At 53.5% G+C, this 16784-nt stretch overlaps 1 protein-coding gene across 2 annotated transcripts; it reads left to right on the top strand.

Annotated features, from left to right (window-relative positions):
* The first annotated feature begins 5796 nt into the window (after window positions 1-5796).
* Window positions 5797-15961, top strand: Ccnd1 (cyclin D1). 2 transcript variants are annotated; one of them, XM_034507207.2, is made up of 5 exons: window positions 5797-6175; window positions 7559-7774; window positions 8207-8366; window positions 11367-11515; window positions 12982-15961. In XM_034507207.2, the coding sequence occupies exons 1-5, from the start codon at window positions 5978-5980 to the stop codon at window positions 13210-13212; spliced, it is 954 nt and encodes a 317-aa protein (XP_034363098.1). In that variant the 5' UTR covers window positions 5797-5977; the 3' UTR covers window positions 13213-15961. The 2 variants fall into 2 exon arrangements, with proteins under 2 accessions (XP_034363098.1, XP_034363107.1); XM_034507216.2 differs by having other exon boundaries at window positions 5802-6175; window positions 13048-15961.
* Window positions 15962-16784: the final 823 nt, after the last annotated feature.

Raw genomic sequence — 16784 nt, 5'->3', positions numbered from 1 at the left:
TTTCTCCTGTGTATGTGTACCTGCTCTTTCTTCTGTGTGTGTGTGTGTGTGCGTGTGTGTGTGCACTTGTTCTTTCCTCTGTATGTGTGTGTGCATGTGTGAATCTGTTCTTTCTTGTGTGTGCAGGTGCTGGTATGCATGGCTCCTATGTGGATATCAGAACAACAGCGTGTGTCTGCTTCGATTTCCACTTTGTGACAGTATCTTTTTGGGGTTCCCTTGGTTTTTGTTGTTTGTTTCTGGATTTTTTGTTTTGTTTGTGTGTGTGTAAATGTGTGCGTGTGCGTGTGCATGTGTGTGTGTATGTATGTGTGTGATAGGGTTTCACTACGTAGCCCTGATTGGCTAAACTTGAACATGGGTCCTCCTGCTTCTGCCTTACAAGTGCTGGTATTTATAAAGCAACTGAGTTGGCTTATGAGCTTCTGAGGACTCTCCAGTCTCCACACCCCACCATCCCCTGGGAGTGCTGGAGTTACAGATGCTTGTGTCCAGCTCTCTGTGAATTGTCAACCTGCTAACCCACTCCTCTGCACTCTGGTTTCCTGCCCTGTCAATGCCTTCGATGACAGTATCCACCTGGCAAGCTGGAAGGTGGAGGCCTGTTTCTCCATCCCACAGGACAGGGTATGATTTCCTTAGATAGAGAGAGGCTGGAACTTATCTGATCTAGAGGTACATCAGGGTCACACAGGAGCCATGGAGCCCCTAAGAGCCACCAGCAGCTTCTGCCCTGTCCCTGATGGCAAAGGGGCCATCTGTCAAAGCAGGGATTGAAAGATGGCCCAGAAGAGGTCTCCTTGAATCTCCGACCCCTACAGGACTCTGTGATATTAAAAACAGATTTGCTGTAGGCCTGTCTTAGCTTCATTTCTTCTGCTGTGATAAAATGTCATGGCAAAAAAAAACAAAAAAACAAAAAAAAAAAAAACAACCAAACAAACAAACAGCTTAGGGGAGAAAAGGCTTATTCTGGCTCAGAATTCCAGGTTTACAGTCCCTTATCACAGGAAAGGCAATGTAGCAGGAACTTGAGGCACCTGCTCACATCACATCCTCCAAGAGCGGTGAGATATGAATGCAGGTAAGGGGATTGGAGAGATGGCTCAGTGGTTATGAGCTCTGACTACTCTTTCAGAGGATTCCAGTTAAAACTGTCTGTAACTCCAGTTCCAGGGGATCTGATACCCACACAGACATACATGTGGGCAAACACTAATGTATATAAAGGAAAATTATATAAATATATAGGTGCTCAGTTACCTTTCCCATACTTAATAAGTCCAAGACCCAAGCCTAGGGAATGTGCCACCCACTCCCACATTGGATCCTCCCACATCAGTTAAGACAGCCATATCCATAGGGCTTCTTGAGACTCTCTAGCCAGGTGATTTGTGGTTGTGTCAAGTTGACACTAAATTAAAACTAACCATTACAGTACTTAACTACTCCCTGAACCGGATGTGGCAGAGGCAGGCATCCCATTAGTTAACGCCAGAACCATCGTCCCCTCCGTGGACTGAATTTTTACCTTTAAATTATATTTATTTGCTTGTTTATTAGTATTTGTGTCTATGTGCATGTGTGAGTGCCGCTACCCTCAGAGTTCAGAAGAATGCATAGGAGCGGGAGTTACAAGCTGTTGGGGGCTGCAGCCCGGTATAGGTGCTGGAAATCAAACCCGATCCTCTGGAAAATCAGCAAGCATTCAGATCTGTTAAATCATCTACCTAACCTCGATCCTACTCGTGTTTTTAAAATAATTATAGCGAGTTTATGGACACTTCCCTGTATGCCAAGCACCCTCCAGATGGGCTTCCTAACAACAGGTCCCTGGCCTGACCCACACTGATTTGAAATGATGATGAAAATTCAACTTTCAGAAGCAAAGGCTGAAGTTCCTCTCTGGCTTCTACCGCTGTCAATAACCAGTCCAGTTCCTTAGACGGTCAATTAGTCACCTTACTACTCATACCAGCGGTGCCAAGACAGTATAGTGCTTCTTATAAACGTGGAAGTGCAGTTCCTACCCAGCAAGGCCCTGAGGGTTCAGCACCTCCACTGAAGTGCAAGCACATACGCAGCTCACCTTGGAATAGCGTCCTCAGACTCTCGCGAGCCACAGCTGCGCGTCGCCTCCGAGCTTTACGGTAAGCGCGGCGCGCAGGACGACCACGTGGCGGCGAAACACCGGCCGGCGGGAATGCGCGGAATGCGCGGTGCGGCCTCGCGCGATCCCCTAGCCGTGACCCCGGAGTTCCGGGCGCGCATTTGTGGGACCGCTGAGGCTAGCCAGGGGTCCGCCCGCGCGCCCAAGCCACCAAGCACCACAGGGAGTAGGGACCCCATGGAGGGCTCAGCACGTGAGGCTAGACGACCTTTTCCAGAACCTGGGGCTAGGTTTGCCTTTCCTGTTTGGGCCCCGTCACAGCCGGAGTCCGGAGACCTGGGACCCGCCTAGTCCCCATTCTAAAGCCCCACTGGTCTGGATTACGAATGGAGAGTCCTGGTTTTGCAGGAAGCAGGTCAAAGGGGCTCTGAGCCCTGACGGCCCTTTCGGGTGCTGAGGGACTAATGCCAGAAGCTGAGTGCCCCTAATTCTAGCAGCTGCGCTCTAGGATCGCACGAGGGTTCGCTCACCGCGATTGATCCACGTGGCCCTTCCTGGCTACGGGTGGCTCATCCTGGCCTGAGTGCCCGCTCCCCACCATTTAGAGCCCAGAAATCCACAAATCCCAAAAGGACTCTAAGGTTCGGACTGCTCAGGGCACCTGTGATGCGTTCACAGAGCTGGAGACAGACCGAGCAGACTCTCCTCCCTAAAGTTGCATCTCTACCGTCGGGGTCCCAGGAGCCAGGCTTGCCACTCCAGAGCTCGTTCCACGGCGCGAGCCTGTTCGCTCTGGGTGTTGGGAATGGGGGACTGAAACTTATTTGGAAATGCACGCTTGGGAAGATAGGATGCGGCTGTCCTAGGTGTGCACGGGGGACGAGCTGATCATACACACCTTAGCTTAAGGGTGCCTGGAATCGGTTCAGGCTAACCTAGGCGGAGCAGCCGCGTAGCACGTGGGCTGCCAGGCGCGCCCCCAAACGCCTTCTGGGTGCGGAGAGGGAAGCTGTAGTGCCTCCAGAACCTTGGGGCCCATATTCGGAAGCGTTTTCTCGGGTGACATGAAGGCTAAATTAACAATGGCTAACTGGAACTGAAACAGCCAAGTCCTTTCAAGTTGCCGCCAGGTATACGGCTGCTGATGACCCAACCTAGGTGCGTCCGCTTCTCTCCGGGAGGGGCTACTGCCAGAGGCCCAGGATTTGCGCCCGGCCTCGCACCCCTAACCGGAGCCCCGCGCTTAGCGGCGAGGGTTCCTCAATGAACGAGCTCCCTCCCGCCTCTCAATGAAGTTCCCACAGCCAGGGATAGTGGCAAACGCAAGACTAAAAGTCCGCTCTCTTTCTCTCTGGAACCTTGGCTCGAACCAGGTAGGGCTCGAGGAGGCAGGAAATCGGAAAGGCGATTAAAGTTACTTTGAGATTTTTCTTTCCAAATAACGTGGTTCCCTCTCGATTGGGTAAGTGGCCTTTTGTCTCCAAAAGGTCACCGACAAATAAGCGCAAAACACTTTAAGTGAACCCAGAGCGGACAGTTCCTGCCACGAGATTTTTTAAAAAGCCAATGTAAAGTTAGAATTGCAAAAGAAAGTGAGTGTTCGTGTTTTACTATTTCGCTGGAAAATAAAAATCCAAGAGCTTTCTCTGAGATTCTTAAAGCAGTTGTCCCGGAAAGAACTCTGAAGTGCAGCCCACCTTTAGGGTTGGGGATTCGGACAAGCGGGGTTCCCCGGATGGGGGATGGGCGCTCCCCGCCGGGTCCCAAATTCCTGCGCCTCCCCCACGGGTTCCTGGACGGCTCTGCACGCCCGCCAACCGGACTTGCACTTTTGCTCCTGTCCCTGAGCGCAGAGCTCAACGAAGTTCCTCGTGGAGATCTGCCCGGTCCGCCTAGTAACAGCGCTGAGCCCGGATTGGCTCATGCTAATTTCAGTTTCCTGATCTTTCCCGCGGTGGTGGTGGTGGTGTTGGGGGGTGGGGGGGTTGCTGGTCGCGAGCTCGTGCTGCAGGGTGGGCGAGCCCCTTTATGCCCCGCTGCCCTTGGTAGCGCACCCTGGCTAGGCTAGCCTGTTCAGCTCGCAGGCACTCAGCCGCGGGTGATAGCGCGCAGCCCCATAAATCATGCTTACTGCCGCCCGGTAGGGATTTTATGAATGAAAAGGCAGCCGGGCCGCCCTCGTGCTTAGGCTAAGGCTCCCAGGCTTGGCGGGGCCTGTGGCCAGAGCAAGCATGGGCGCTCTGCCCGGGCCACCCACCACCTTAGGAGCTACAGTGGAATCACTGTCCCGAAGGATCTGGACTTTAGGGACCCCAATGTCGGGGGAGCGGGAGGAATGAGCTCTGAAGGTGAGGGGTTTGCGTCTTGCGTGCCGCCTAGACGCCCTGCGCTCCTTCACCAGTTTCTTCTGGGACACAAAAGTATTCCGCGGAAAATATGTGAATAGTTCGCCTAACTTGGGGTCGTGTATTGTGAAAACGTTCCCCAAACTAGGGAATTAAATAATGAGCCAAGGTGTTGGAGCCACTTCATTCTAAAAATATTTTATTTGACTCTAAATTATAGATAAGCTTAGGGATCCATTCGGTTAGCCAGGAGCATCTATAGATTCTCTTTAAATATCACCTTATCGGCTCACATCATAATTCTCACCAGCTCCCGCCCCCCAACTCGAGGCTGCCCCAGCTGCAATTCTAAAGGTGGAGGAACGCCCCCCCCCCAAACAAAGTCAATTGGGAAGCTTCCGGTGGTCTGGTTCTTGGAAGGGCGACTAATACTTGTGGCGATTTATTTTTCATAATTAAAAAATCAATTAGGAAAGAGCCTATTGTGTCTCAACCTTTTCTTCAAAGGTTTATTGGGGGTGGGGGGTGGCAACCCGCCTGCAGTGGAGGAGGGGGATACTGGGGAACCCTGGCCAGGATAAACCGGACACTGTAAGAAGGCAAATCTCAGATCCCAACCCCCAGCGAGGAGGAATAGATGAAGGAAATAATGGCTACTATCTTGAGCTGCTGCTGGGATTTTCGGGGTTTTATTTTATTTCTGAGCGAGCACATGCTAGGCTGGGGACCCTTTAAAATTCAGATACCCCTCTGGCCCTTTGCAACCACCCCAGTGCGCCAGGATGAAGCTTGCACGAGAGCTTAGGGCTCGTCTGGCATCTTCGCGTGTTATACAGTTCCTGAATTTTACACGTGTTGATAAAATTGAAAGAAGACGGGGACGCCGGGATTTCTAAGCAATTGGTCCGCTCGTGGGTGCCCTCGTGGCGTCCTCGGAAACGCGCCCATTCTCCCGGCTTGAGAATAGTGTCCTTGCACCCCCAGGATCCCCCTCCATACATTCTTCCTTGGCTTGCGTGTGGCCTGGCCTCCCTCCTAGCTGTCCTTCTGTCCAGAGCCGCCACCACCCCACCTCCACAGGTCTCCGAGGACCCACTTGGGGAAAGAAGCCCCCCTCCCCCTTGCCCTTGCTCGGCTCTTTCCCAGTTTGGAGAGAAGCAGTCCGAGCGATTTGCATATCTACGAAGGCCGAGGGGGAGGGGGCCGGCTCTGGGCTTGTCCCCCACCCACCCACCGCTCACTGCTCTCGAGCCCCCTCCCCCTACGCCCGCCTCGGCCCTCCCCCCTCCCCCTTTTCTCTGCCCGGCTTTGATCTCTGCTTAACAACAGTAACGTCACACGGACTACAGGGGAGTTTTGTTGAAGTTGCAAAGTCCTGCAGCCTCCAGAGGGCTGTCGGCGCAGTAGCAGAAAGCTACAGACTCCGCGCTCCGGAGACCGGCAGTAGAGCGCGAGGCAGCGCGCGTCAGCAGCAGCCACCGGAGCCCAACCCGGACCACAGCCCTCCCCAGGCGGCCGCGCCATGGAACACCAGCTCCTGTGCTGCGAAGTGGAGACCATCCGCCGCGCGTACCCTGACACCAATCTCCTCAACGACCGGGTGCTGCGAGCCATGCTCAAGACGGAGGAGACCTGCGCGCCCTCCGTATCTTACTTCAAGTGCGTGCAGAGGGAGATTGTGCCATCTATGCGGAAAATCGTGGCCACCTGGATGCTGGAGGTGAGAGACTCCAGGCTGCTAGCTTGGGACCCCCCTGGCAACTTGTTGCTATCACCGACATCTTCCTCCCTTCTCTTCCCTTCCGTCACGTAGTTTTCCCGGTGTGTTGCTAGGATTCGGGATTCACAAAATAAATAGACACTTCGGGTCTTTTTGAACGAGGAAGGTTTGGGAGTTGGGGCGATGGGAATTCCTTTTCCTGGTGGGGGGCAGTCGGGGAGGGGTGCCTTCGGTGTCAGCCACACCACAGAGGGTGCAGGCTGAGCTTCTTCTGTGGCCCCCGCTTGTGCCCCATTCCTGCAGCGCCTCGACCGGGGCCGCCCCTGCGCGTTTCGCCAGCTAAGGGGGGGAGGGGGCATAGATTTGATTTTTAAATTAATATCCATGGACACGTATGCAAGAGCCGCTCGTGCCAATATTATGCGCCATCTTTGCTCCTTTATTGCAAAGCAAAAGTGTTTATTAATAATTGGGGGCAGGGCGGGGAGCGGCAGTAGGGGCGCTGGGACAGGCACGAGGGGCCTCGTGGCGGCCAGGAGTTACTAAATAGGATTCTGTGAGAGATATTTGGGGTGGGGGACTCTTTGTTCAAACAGCGAACCCCTGGGTACCCGCACACGCTGCCTGGCCCAGAGAAAACGCCAGGCTGCAAGGTCGCGTGGCCCCGTAGTCACTGAGATTGACCGTTGTCCGTGCGGTTTTGCGTTTGGGGGAACCTGTCTAGGTCAAGCCTGGGGATTGGGGGGACACAAAAGCACATTTTCTGATGTTAAGCAGGAGGCTCGGGGGCCCCAAAATATTTTAAAATAATTTTTAAAGTGAGGCATAATGTCCTTGCAGAGGCAAACGGCGCCTGCACCCAGTAAAAGGGGGGCCCCCAGAGCTTGAGTTGCTGGGGCTCACCCCCCAATGTCCACCGAGCTCCTGACCCTCGGCTTGGATCAAGGGTCGCCCTATGGTTATTTTCAGGCCGTTTTTAGGCCCCTAGCTATTTTTTAAATATTTTTAAATATTTTTTGAAAAGATGACGTCTGGGAAATGCAGCGCGGCGGCCTGGGACGCCACCTTTGTGTCTCGCGTGCGCTCGAGCGGCGCCCAGCCCCCGGCGCCCCGCCAGCCCTGCGGTGGGAATTCCCTGGCTTGTGGCCTCCTAATTTCAACAGGGGACAGGGGTCTCCGTGACCACCACTGCCTCGACCCGCCGCGCCAGCTGCCCAAGGACTTTCCCTTTCAGTTTCAGGGTGGGTGGGCACTGGAAATCGGCGGGGCAGGAGCGCATCCCGGGGAGTTGGCCACCGGAATCCCTCTCTGTAATCTAGGGAAAGGGTGCGGGGTCATATCGAGCGACGCCCCGGTTGACGGTCAGGGTCCGGGTCCCCGCAGGTCTGCGAGGAGCAGAAGTGCGAAGAGGAGGTTTTCCCGCTGGCCATGAACTACCTGGACCGCTTCCTGTCTCTGGAACCCCTGAAGAAGAGCCGCCTGCAGCTGCTGGGGGCCACCTGCATGTTCGTGGCCTCTAAGATGAAAGAGACCATTCCCCTGACTGCCGAGAAGTTGTGCATCTACACTGACAACTCTATCCGGCCCGAGGAGCTTCTGGTAACCGTGTAACCCACCACCCGCAATCCCTCATTAGCTGCTCGACCCCTGGGTGGTGGGAGCTGCAAGTGGCAGGAGATCCAGCCATCCGTGGACAGATCTCCTGCCCCACGGAAGGCACCCACACTGCACCGAAGTGGCAGTGAGCAGAATGCCAACCCCATTCTACCTCTGTGCCCGCCCCCTTTCCGGACCGGACTCCCCACCGTGTCTGCGATGAAACCGCTCTGAAATGTGGACGGTGTGCGCCCTCTAGCGACGTGCGGGTTACAGTGCTGGCGGTGGGAGGTCTTTTTGTCCTCAGCTTGTCTTTCAGTATTTCTACAGGCACATTTTGTTGTTTACCTATATGGGGTCCTGGGTTGTCCCCATTCTTTAGACCTTCTCGAATCAGCCTGCCTCCCTTTTGACTGTGTTCTTCATTCTCTGCAGCAAATGGAACTGCTTCTGGTGAACAAGCTCAAATGGAACCTGGCTGCCATGACTCCCCACGATTTCATCGAACACTTCCTCTCCAAAATGCCAGAGGCGGATGAGAACAAGCAGATCATCCGAAAGCATGCACAGACCTTTGTGGCCCTCTGTGCCACAGGTAGGGCCCCCCCCCCTTCTTCCCGGGAAAATGACTAGTTACAGCTCCCAGGCTAATGCCTCTTTCCTTGCTACCTTGCTATCTATTCTGAGCCCAGGGTGCAGGTAGCTTGTTGGGGATAGGTGATTCTGGGTGGCACCTTCTCTTGACTAGTGCCCTGGAGACCTAACAGAATGGCACAGCCTCCCTGTACTAACCATTCCACTGCCAGGGAGTAGTATAGCCACCGTGTGCTTTCTGAAGAGGTTTTGCCTCTGCTCCTGGGCTTCCTGCCTTGCCTGTGTTCTCAAGGAGCCCCAGCTATAGAAACCCCCCCCCCCTGCTTCTCCCAGGTTAAGCCACATGCTAGGGGTGCCTACTACAGTGTAGGGCAAATGGTCCAGCCTCAGTCCTATGTGCTATATACAGTGCAGCCCTGGCGCTGGGTGACCTGTTCAGGAACTTAGAGGCCCCGCCAGGGTTGCTGCAGGCCAGTTCTTTTTGGCTGAGTCCTGAGGGGCCTGGCTAGAAGCAGAGAAACAAGAACTTCCCCATGACTCCTCCAAGAGCCCCTCCCTGGCCCTAGACCCCAGGTAGTTAGGGTGGACAGCCATGCAGGAACACACCCTGCTACTTGTAGGTGGTCCCAGTTCATCTGACAGCTGTTTCCCCAACTCTAACTGAGAGCCTTGCCCAGGAGACTTATCGATGCTGAGGGGGTCCAGCATTCTCTCACCTGCTGAGGACCCCATTCCCCAGTGGCCCTAGTCAGACCTCAGTTGCTACAGCTATTGGCCTGTGATGTCAGAGGGGCCTGTAGTGTCTTCCCCCTGCTGTCTCAGTGACATCTTCTCGTATCTGACAGCCCCCATTGCTGGTGTTTCTGATCAGCTGCTGGTGTGAGGATTTGGAGATTCTGAGGGTGCCAACCCCTCCCTGGGGGTGTACCAAGCAAGGGGATGGCAGATGGGAGTACCAAGGCCATCGGTAGCCTGGAAGGATCTAAGGGGTGGGGGTGGCCCTGCTGGCAGGCAGGAAGGCAGCTGGCGGGAGATCCTCTGAGGAGAGCAGAGCCTTTGGAAGCTCCAGGCAGCCTTTTATGGAGCTGAAAGTGGCTTCAGAGAGGCAGCAGAGTTTTCCAGAGATAACATGGGGATGGAGTGGCACCACCTCCCCCAGGATGGTTCTGGCAGCAATGTGCCCCTCCCGGGACCCCTAGATGCCAGCAGAGAAATCAATAAGCACTGCATCTGGGTGCGGCTGGACTCTCTGTATGGCCTTTGTCTGTGATGGGGCTCATTAGCAGCACTAGAAGACAGGTGAAGAGAAAGAACAGCTTGGTGAACTGCTGTAGGCCAATGTTCTGTGGCCCCGAGGCTTTGTCTCTCTGTAGGAGGAACCAGCTCCTTTGTCACAGGGGAACCACTTTGGGAGGAGGCCAATGTAACATCACAGTGAAAGAAAAGATACTGACATCAAGGGCAGGAGATCTTGGATCCATGTGGCAGGGGTTCCCCCTATAGGAGGTGGGAGGGCATAACTTTTCTTTCAGTCACCCCTAGACCTGGATTCCTGACTGTGTGAGCAATGTGCTAACTAGGGTTGGGGTTGTTAACACAGGTGGCTAGAGTGCACCCTGGTGTGGGTGAGCACAGACAGTGGTGTTAGACATGCCACCAAGCCAGGGGACACCTATGCCCGCAGCAACCAGTGTGAAAAGCAGCAGATGTTAGGGATTCTTACAGGACATTACAGATCTTGCCACTGCATGTGAGAAGGAGAAAGACAGGCTCCGGAAGGGGCTGGGGACTCCCGGTCCATGTGCCAGCTGATGGTTGGAGTCTCGCTCCCTGTAAAAGGGGTGTTTGTGATTTGAACTTGACTCCATAGCAAGGTATTAGTTCACTGGACTCACTAGCATGAACTAAGTCCTTGGTGCCACCTGGAGGTATGTTTGCTCTTCTGCTGGGTCCCTTTAACAGCCAAAGCTATATATTCTCTCAGGGTAGACTCCAGAGGACTGCCATGCTACAGTGGCAGTCTCCCTTCCTGATTCCCGTTCAGCTCCTTCCAGCCAACTTGATCCCAGGCTCTGGGTGACACAAGATGGTTGATAGGAGCTGACATCTGTTCATTCTCGTGTCCTCCTCTGGACTGGAAACCAGGGACCAGCTGTTCCTGTCACAATTTCTTTGTTGGATGTGACAGGGAAGCAATTTGCAGACTCATCTTTGGTGGGGTTACGTAGAGAGGCGTTCTCTCTGTGTGACATACAACTCCAGGATGCTGAGTCCAGTGGGCCTGAGAGGGGTGGAGTTGGTGACCCCAGATGAAGTCCTAAAATGATACCCCACGCTAGCAGTGTGGGAGAAGGTGACGCTGACATTTAACAGTAGGGACAACTGATGCTGGCACTACTTCTCAGTTGGGACATAAGAAGTTCCGAGTCAGCCCTCTGGAAGGGAACTCCCTTCTGTGGAGTCTAGCCTGGCCTCTGAGGAACCTGGTCCTGTCTCTGAGATGTGACCATCTGTCTCTAGTCCTTGGGGGTGCTGCCAGGCTGGCTCTGGAACAGAGATCTTCCCTGTCTCCCACCTCAACCACTCAAGTCCTGAGATGCAGATGTGAGAGCAGCACACCTTCATAGATCCCATCCTCTTAAAGGAGCAAAGGCGCCATAACTGACTTCTCCTTCATGTTTGCTGGAAGTGCTGGGGATTGAACCCAGGGCCTGGTGTGAGTGCCAGACGGGTCAGGCACTCAGCTTTTTAAAGTTTGAGGCAAGGCCTTATTGACAGGTAGTGTCAAGGCTCTGGCCTAGACACCGTGATCCTCTGTCATGCTGGGGTCTAAGGATGCACCACTGTGTGCATCTAGCTCCACTCAGGTGTCTCCAAGGGAGCTAGAGTTGATGCAGGCATCAAAAGGACTGGAGGACTGGCCTGAGGCTGTGGGTGGGAGCTGAGTCACAGGCCTGTTGCTGTCCCTGCTCACAACCACCTCTGTCCCTCTCTGCTGCAGATGTGAAGTTCATTTCCAACCCACCCTCCATGGTAGCTGCTGGGAGCGTGGTGGCTGCGATGCAGGGCCTGAACCTGGGCAGCCCCAACAACTTCCTCTCCTGCTACCGCACAACGCACTTTCTTTCTAGAGTCATCAAGTGTGACCCGGTGAGTGAGTCTCATCAAAGGAGACTACAACTGGCAAGGGCTGGGGAACCTTGGTGGGGGACAGTGCCAAAGTACTGTGTGACCAGGCTGGAGCTGAGGGGTACCAAACCTGCCCACCCCCCACCAGCCTCTTACCAGGCTTAAGGTTTGGGAGACTTCCAGAAGTCATGGGTCCCAAAGGCATAGAGGGCTGGTGTGGTGGCAGTGCCCCTGTGATATAGGGGTAGTGGCATGTGAAGCTGAGGCCTGGCCCAGCTACCATAGGACCTTGTATCTCCCTCCATGCATACTTCGGGAGTTGAATCCACAAAGGACTCTGGTATATAGATCTACACATTCTAGAACTTTCTTTGTGTGAGGGGTTTGCACCAGCACACTGTGCCATGTGTTAACTGTACCTTTTTGCTGAGGAGTATGGCGGATCATGCTTGGAGCTCTGGCCATGAAGGTTTCTTCTAGGGCATTGCAAGCTGGCATAGACAGGACAGGCAAAAGTCCAGTTCTGGCTTGAACTTCAGTTGGGGGTTCAATGTAGGTCAGAGCCACTGGCATGTGGAAGGCTTCCAGGTGTGACAGCTGTTCTGCCCTGCCTGGCATCAGCCACAGAGGCACCCTGCCCCCCATTCCCACACCTCTCAATTGTAGAGCATACAGCCCCCTTTCCCCAAGTGTTCGGGGCTCCTGAAAACTGAGAATAGGGTATGTGGGCAGGTGGGAGCCCTCAGGCTTTAGAGAAGGAAAGGTGTCTGTGAGTCCATGCCAGGCCACCTGGGCCTCATTTTTCTCATCTGTGAAATGGGACAGTTGCCCTGCCACCCTCTAGCCGTGGTATTAATCAAGGGGGAAACAATGCATGAGTTCTGAATGTGGGGGCTTCCTTGGTGTTTCCCAGGAGTCATACTGGCTTCTGGAATGTAGGCAATGCCCTGGCTTCAGCCTGTCTAGGCAAGACTTCAGTTCATGAGTCTCATTCCTAGGGAAATGCTTTCCAGGCCCCACCAGTGCTAGAGCTGGCGTCCCTCAGAGGGCTCCCAGGGCCAAAAGCTATGAGGGAGAAAAAGCTATGCTCCTTGTGGGGAGTTCGAGAGGGGAAACCTAGAGGGGTAGAAGTGCCTCCCTCAGCCATGCAGAATCTGTGCTTGTGGAAGGCTGGGCTCTCTTCCTGGAACCACCTAAAGAGAATGCATCCAAAGGGTGGAGTTCCCAGGACCCCCCTGTCTTGAATTAGGGGAGAGTATGTCATGTAGGGTTGTGGGAGGCCTGGGGAGAAATTTCTGCTGGGTAGACCTAGAGTGGACAAGCAAGTGGGTATCCAACTGTCTGATGGCATCCAGACAGAGGTTCCCAGCCTGGGAACCAGAAGGGGACTCTTGCTCTCTGTCCCTTGTGGCTTTCACTCCTCACTGATTTGGGGTTGGCTTGGGGAATTTCCTCAAGCCTCGCCCTTAGCAAAGCCTGCCTCGCAGGTCAAGGCCCTGGCCGTCGGCCTCTGGCTAAACAAGGACCCCCTCCATCTCCGCCCGCCTCTCCAGGACTGCCTCCGTGCCTGCCAGGAGCAGATTGAAGCCCTTCTGGAGTCAAGCCTGCGCCAGGCCCAGCAGAACACCGACCCCAAGGCCACCGAGGAGGAGGGGGAAGCGGAGGAAGAGGCTGGTCTGGCCTGCACACCCACCGACGTGCGAGATGTGGACATCTGAGGACCACCGGGCAGGCGGGAGCCACCAAGTAGTGACACCCGCAAAGAGGAAGGAGCCAGCCCGGGTGCTCCTGACGGCGTCCCCCTTGGGGACATGTTGTTACCAGAAGGGGAAGTTTTGTTCTCTTTGTTGGTTGTTTTTCCTTAATCTTTCTCCTTTCTATCTGATTTAAGCAAAAGAGAAAAAAAATACCTGAAAGCTGTCTTAAAGAGAGAGAGGGAGAGATAGAATTTGCATCACCCTGAGTGTAGGGAGGCAGGGGGTGCTACAAAAATAGAATTCTGTACCCCAGTAATCAACTAGTTTTCTATTAATGTGCTTGTCTGCTCTAAGAATAGGATTAACACACAGGAAGTCTTAAGAAGGATTTTTGATTCTTTTATGTGTTTAAAAAAAAAAAGCTTAAGAAACATTGCTTTAAAAAAAGAAGGAAAAAAATACAGCAAACCATTGTTAAAGTAGAAGAGTTTTTAGGTAGAGAAATGTACTCTGCTTTGCTGACCAGGCACAGCTTTGGCCAAGCCCTCAGCCTCATTTCCTCTCCCCCCCTCCCCCCTGCTCAGTGCCTACAACCCTGTTACCTGAAACCTGTGCTTTATCCCAGGAGTGGGCAGACCTCTTAACCTTATTGATGGTCACTGCGACCTCTAGTGGTGTCGTGGTGTGTGGCACCACCCCAGGGCTCATCTTATGTGCCCTCTCCCCCCAATAACCTGCAGGTTCACAGAGCGCCAGCCACACAGCGGTAGGGATGAAATAGTGACGTAATATATTCTATTTTTGTAACCTTCCTATTTTGTAGTTCCCGTTTAGAGAGAATACTGGTTTTTGCCTGACGGCCCTGCAGCCTGCTCACAGGTTAAACCCAGAGCTTTTCTTTTGTGTGTGGTTTGTTTTGTTGTGTTTTCATTCTCCGTGTTCCAAAACCATTCCATTTCAAAGCACTTTTGGTCAGCTAGCTGGAGGCAGTGTTGCTGGTGTGTGTGTGTGTGTGTGTGTGTGTGTGTGTGTGTGTGTGTGTGTTGGGGGGAGGGGTTCTAATGCAATGGTTGGGGGATGTCCACACACTCATTCAGATGGCTGCACAACAGGTGTGTAGGGCTAGTAGCATGAGGTGCTTGGGAAGTTTTGTTGGATCAAGAAGAGAGAACTCTGTTCGTGCACCCCCGGGATCAGTCCTGCAGAGTTGAAGGGATCCTTTGGTACCAGCTGGTGTTTGGAAGTAGGAACTGTGATACCATTACCTGGACTAGGAGATTCAGGACGACTCTTAAGTCTTTCACACAGGAGGCTTTTAAACACTAAAATGTCTAATTTATACTTAAGGCTACAGAAGAGTATTTATTGGAAAGGCTGCCCATGACCAGTGTGACTCAAAGCAATGTGATCTCCCTTGATTCAAACGCACACCTTCTGCCCTGCACGGGAAGGGTTAGGGCCTTGTCTGAGAGACTGGTCTTTTATTGGGCGATGGGGGGGGGTCCTCAAAAAAACCCCACAAAGATGGAGATTTGGTCTGCTTGACTTTCCCAACCCAATTGGCCCCACTGGAGAGCCATCCAAACTGAGGAAAATTAGAGGACTCCAAAAAGTTTGATTCTGGCACATTTTTGCCGCTGCCCCCAAGTTAGCAACAGTAGGTGATTTGCACACCTCTGGCTCTGTGCCTTTCTATTTAGGACTTATTGGCAGGAGGGAGGGTGGGAGGCTGAAAAGAGGATGTGAGGGAAGAAGTGTGGAGGGTAGGGACCAGGGGACAGGCTGCTCCTTTCACAGTGCTGCTGCCGATGACTCCCAGGGTCCCAGGCAGTCGGAACCAGATTCGCGTTGCTTTGTATCTTTCACGTTGTTTACGCTGCTATTGGAGAATCAGTTTTGTTTTTGTTTTTTTTTTTTTTTTACAATGTCATAGACTGCCGTGTTCAAGTTTTAATTTCCTCATAGAAGAGTGTACTTACAGATGCCCTTTTTGTACTTTTTTTTTTTTTTTTTAATTGTGATCAATTTTGGCTTAATGTGATTTCCGCTGTATTCCAAAAAAACAGGTTTCTGTTCACAATACCTCATGTATCCACCTAGCCATGCACGGGCCTGGCAGGCGGGCAGGCGGGCAGGCGGGCAGACAGGTGGTCTGCCTGCCTCCTGGGACCCTGATGGGGATCATCCTGTCATGCTGGGCCCTTCATTTGATCTGGGACATAGCATCACAGCAGTCAGGGCAACTGTATTGTTCTGTTAGTTATCAATATTGTTACTTGTAGCGGCCTGTTGTGCATGCCACCATGCTGCTGGGCCCGGAGGGATTTGTTCTAAGTCTCCGGTGCATCATTTAATCTGTTAGGTTCTAGTGTTCTGTCTTGTTTTGTGTTGATTACAGCATTGTGCTAATGTAAAGACTCTGCCTTGGCGAAGCCAGCTGCAGTGCTGTAGGCCCCCAAATTCCCTAGCGAGCTGCCAAACCAAAACGGTCACCACCAGCTTAGCTGAGGCGTCCCAACCAGGCAGGACCCTTGAGGGCCACTGTGTCCATGGTGATGGGGTGAGGTTTTGGCCAAAAGGCCAAAGGCTGGTGGTGGGTCCACAGAGTCTGCCCTGTGACATGAAAGGCTTTGAGGGGCTCTGGCTGGTGGCCAGGTTGGCTTTGTGTATTTCTGGTTGACACACCATGGCGCTTCCCAGCACAGACATGTGACCAGCATGGTCCAGGAAAAAAGACAAAAAATCTAGAATTAAAATTGGTAAAATTTCAGCTCACTGTTGTCTGTATTTTCTGGGCCCTGGGGACAGGAGTGGGGGTGTGCCATCCTGACGCCATAGCCATGTGGGATCCAACCTGTCCTCTGCACCCAGGGTGTCTGGTGGCATCTCTAGCCCTGGCACCAACCCGGGACTCCCAAAGGAAAGGGTGTTTGCAGATGGCAGCCAAGAGCAGAGTGGGAGCCTCTGGCGTCAGGGAGGCCAGCGGCGGCCACTGATCAGAAGCGGCTCTGGGCCTGTCGCTGCCAGCTCACCCTCCTGCTTATTTGCAGATGGAAGATCAACAGAGCCCGCGTTCACTGCCCCTTGTCTGGCGCAAATGGCTATTTGCTCTGGGTGAATCACCGTTTCGTAGGTGCTGCCAAGCGCCCAGAGAGCGATGCTTAGTGTTAGGGCCAAGACCCAAGGTGGCCTTTCACACAGTTCCTAGAGACCTGAGTGGCCTGGCTAGACTCCTGTGATGTCCTCTGGTGGCAGTTGCTCATGACTAGTATTGTTTCCAAACCCTGTGGGGACAGGTGGTTTGACCCAGGTCTGCCTTAGGCATCATCTACAAGGTGGCTTTTGGGTCTCAGGTTGGCCATTCTGTTGCCAGGCGGGCCCCTGCCCTTCTGGAAGGTGTTGGTGTAGACGCCTAGCCTCAGTGGCACCACCCAATGATGAAAGCAGAAAGGGACATAGGAGGGAAGCCCACAGTGACCCCTGCCAGGCGACAATGACAGTGTAAGGGAACACCAGAGCCAGAGGAGGCTTATGAAGGCACAGTCCTCATCTTGGGCAAAGTTGCTTGACGGCAGGGTCCAGAAAGGTATCCT

Source organism: Arvicanthis niloticus, chromosome 1, assembly GCF_011762505.2.
Source record: "Arvicanthis niloticus isolate mArvNil1 chromosome 1, mArvNil1.pat.X, whole genome shotgun sequence".
In the NCBI taxonomy this organism is placed as follows: Eukaryota; Metazoa; Chordata; class Mammalia; order Rodentia; family Muridae; genus Arvicanthis; species Arvicanthis niloticus.
This window is presented reverse-complemented; position numbering and strand designations above follow the sequence as displayed.

Coding starts and splice junctions, on each gene's coding strand:
- Ccnd1 (XM_034507207.2), top strand. CDS start 5,978: ATGGAACACCAGCTCCTGTGCTGCGAAGTGGAGACCATCCGCCGCGCG. Junction 7,775..8,206: donor TCCGGCCCGAGGAGCTTCTG/GTAACCGTGTAA, acceptor CATTCTCTGCAG/CAAATGGAACTGCTTCTGGT. Junction 8,367..11,366: donor TGTGGCCCTCTGTGCCACAG/GTAGGGCCCCCC, acceptor TCTCTGCTGCAG/ATGTGAAGTTCATTTCCAAC.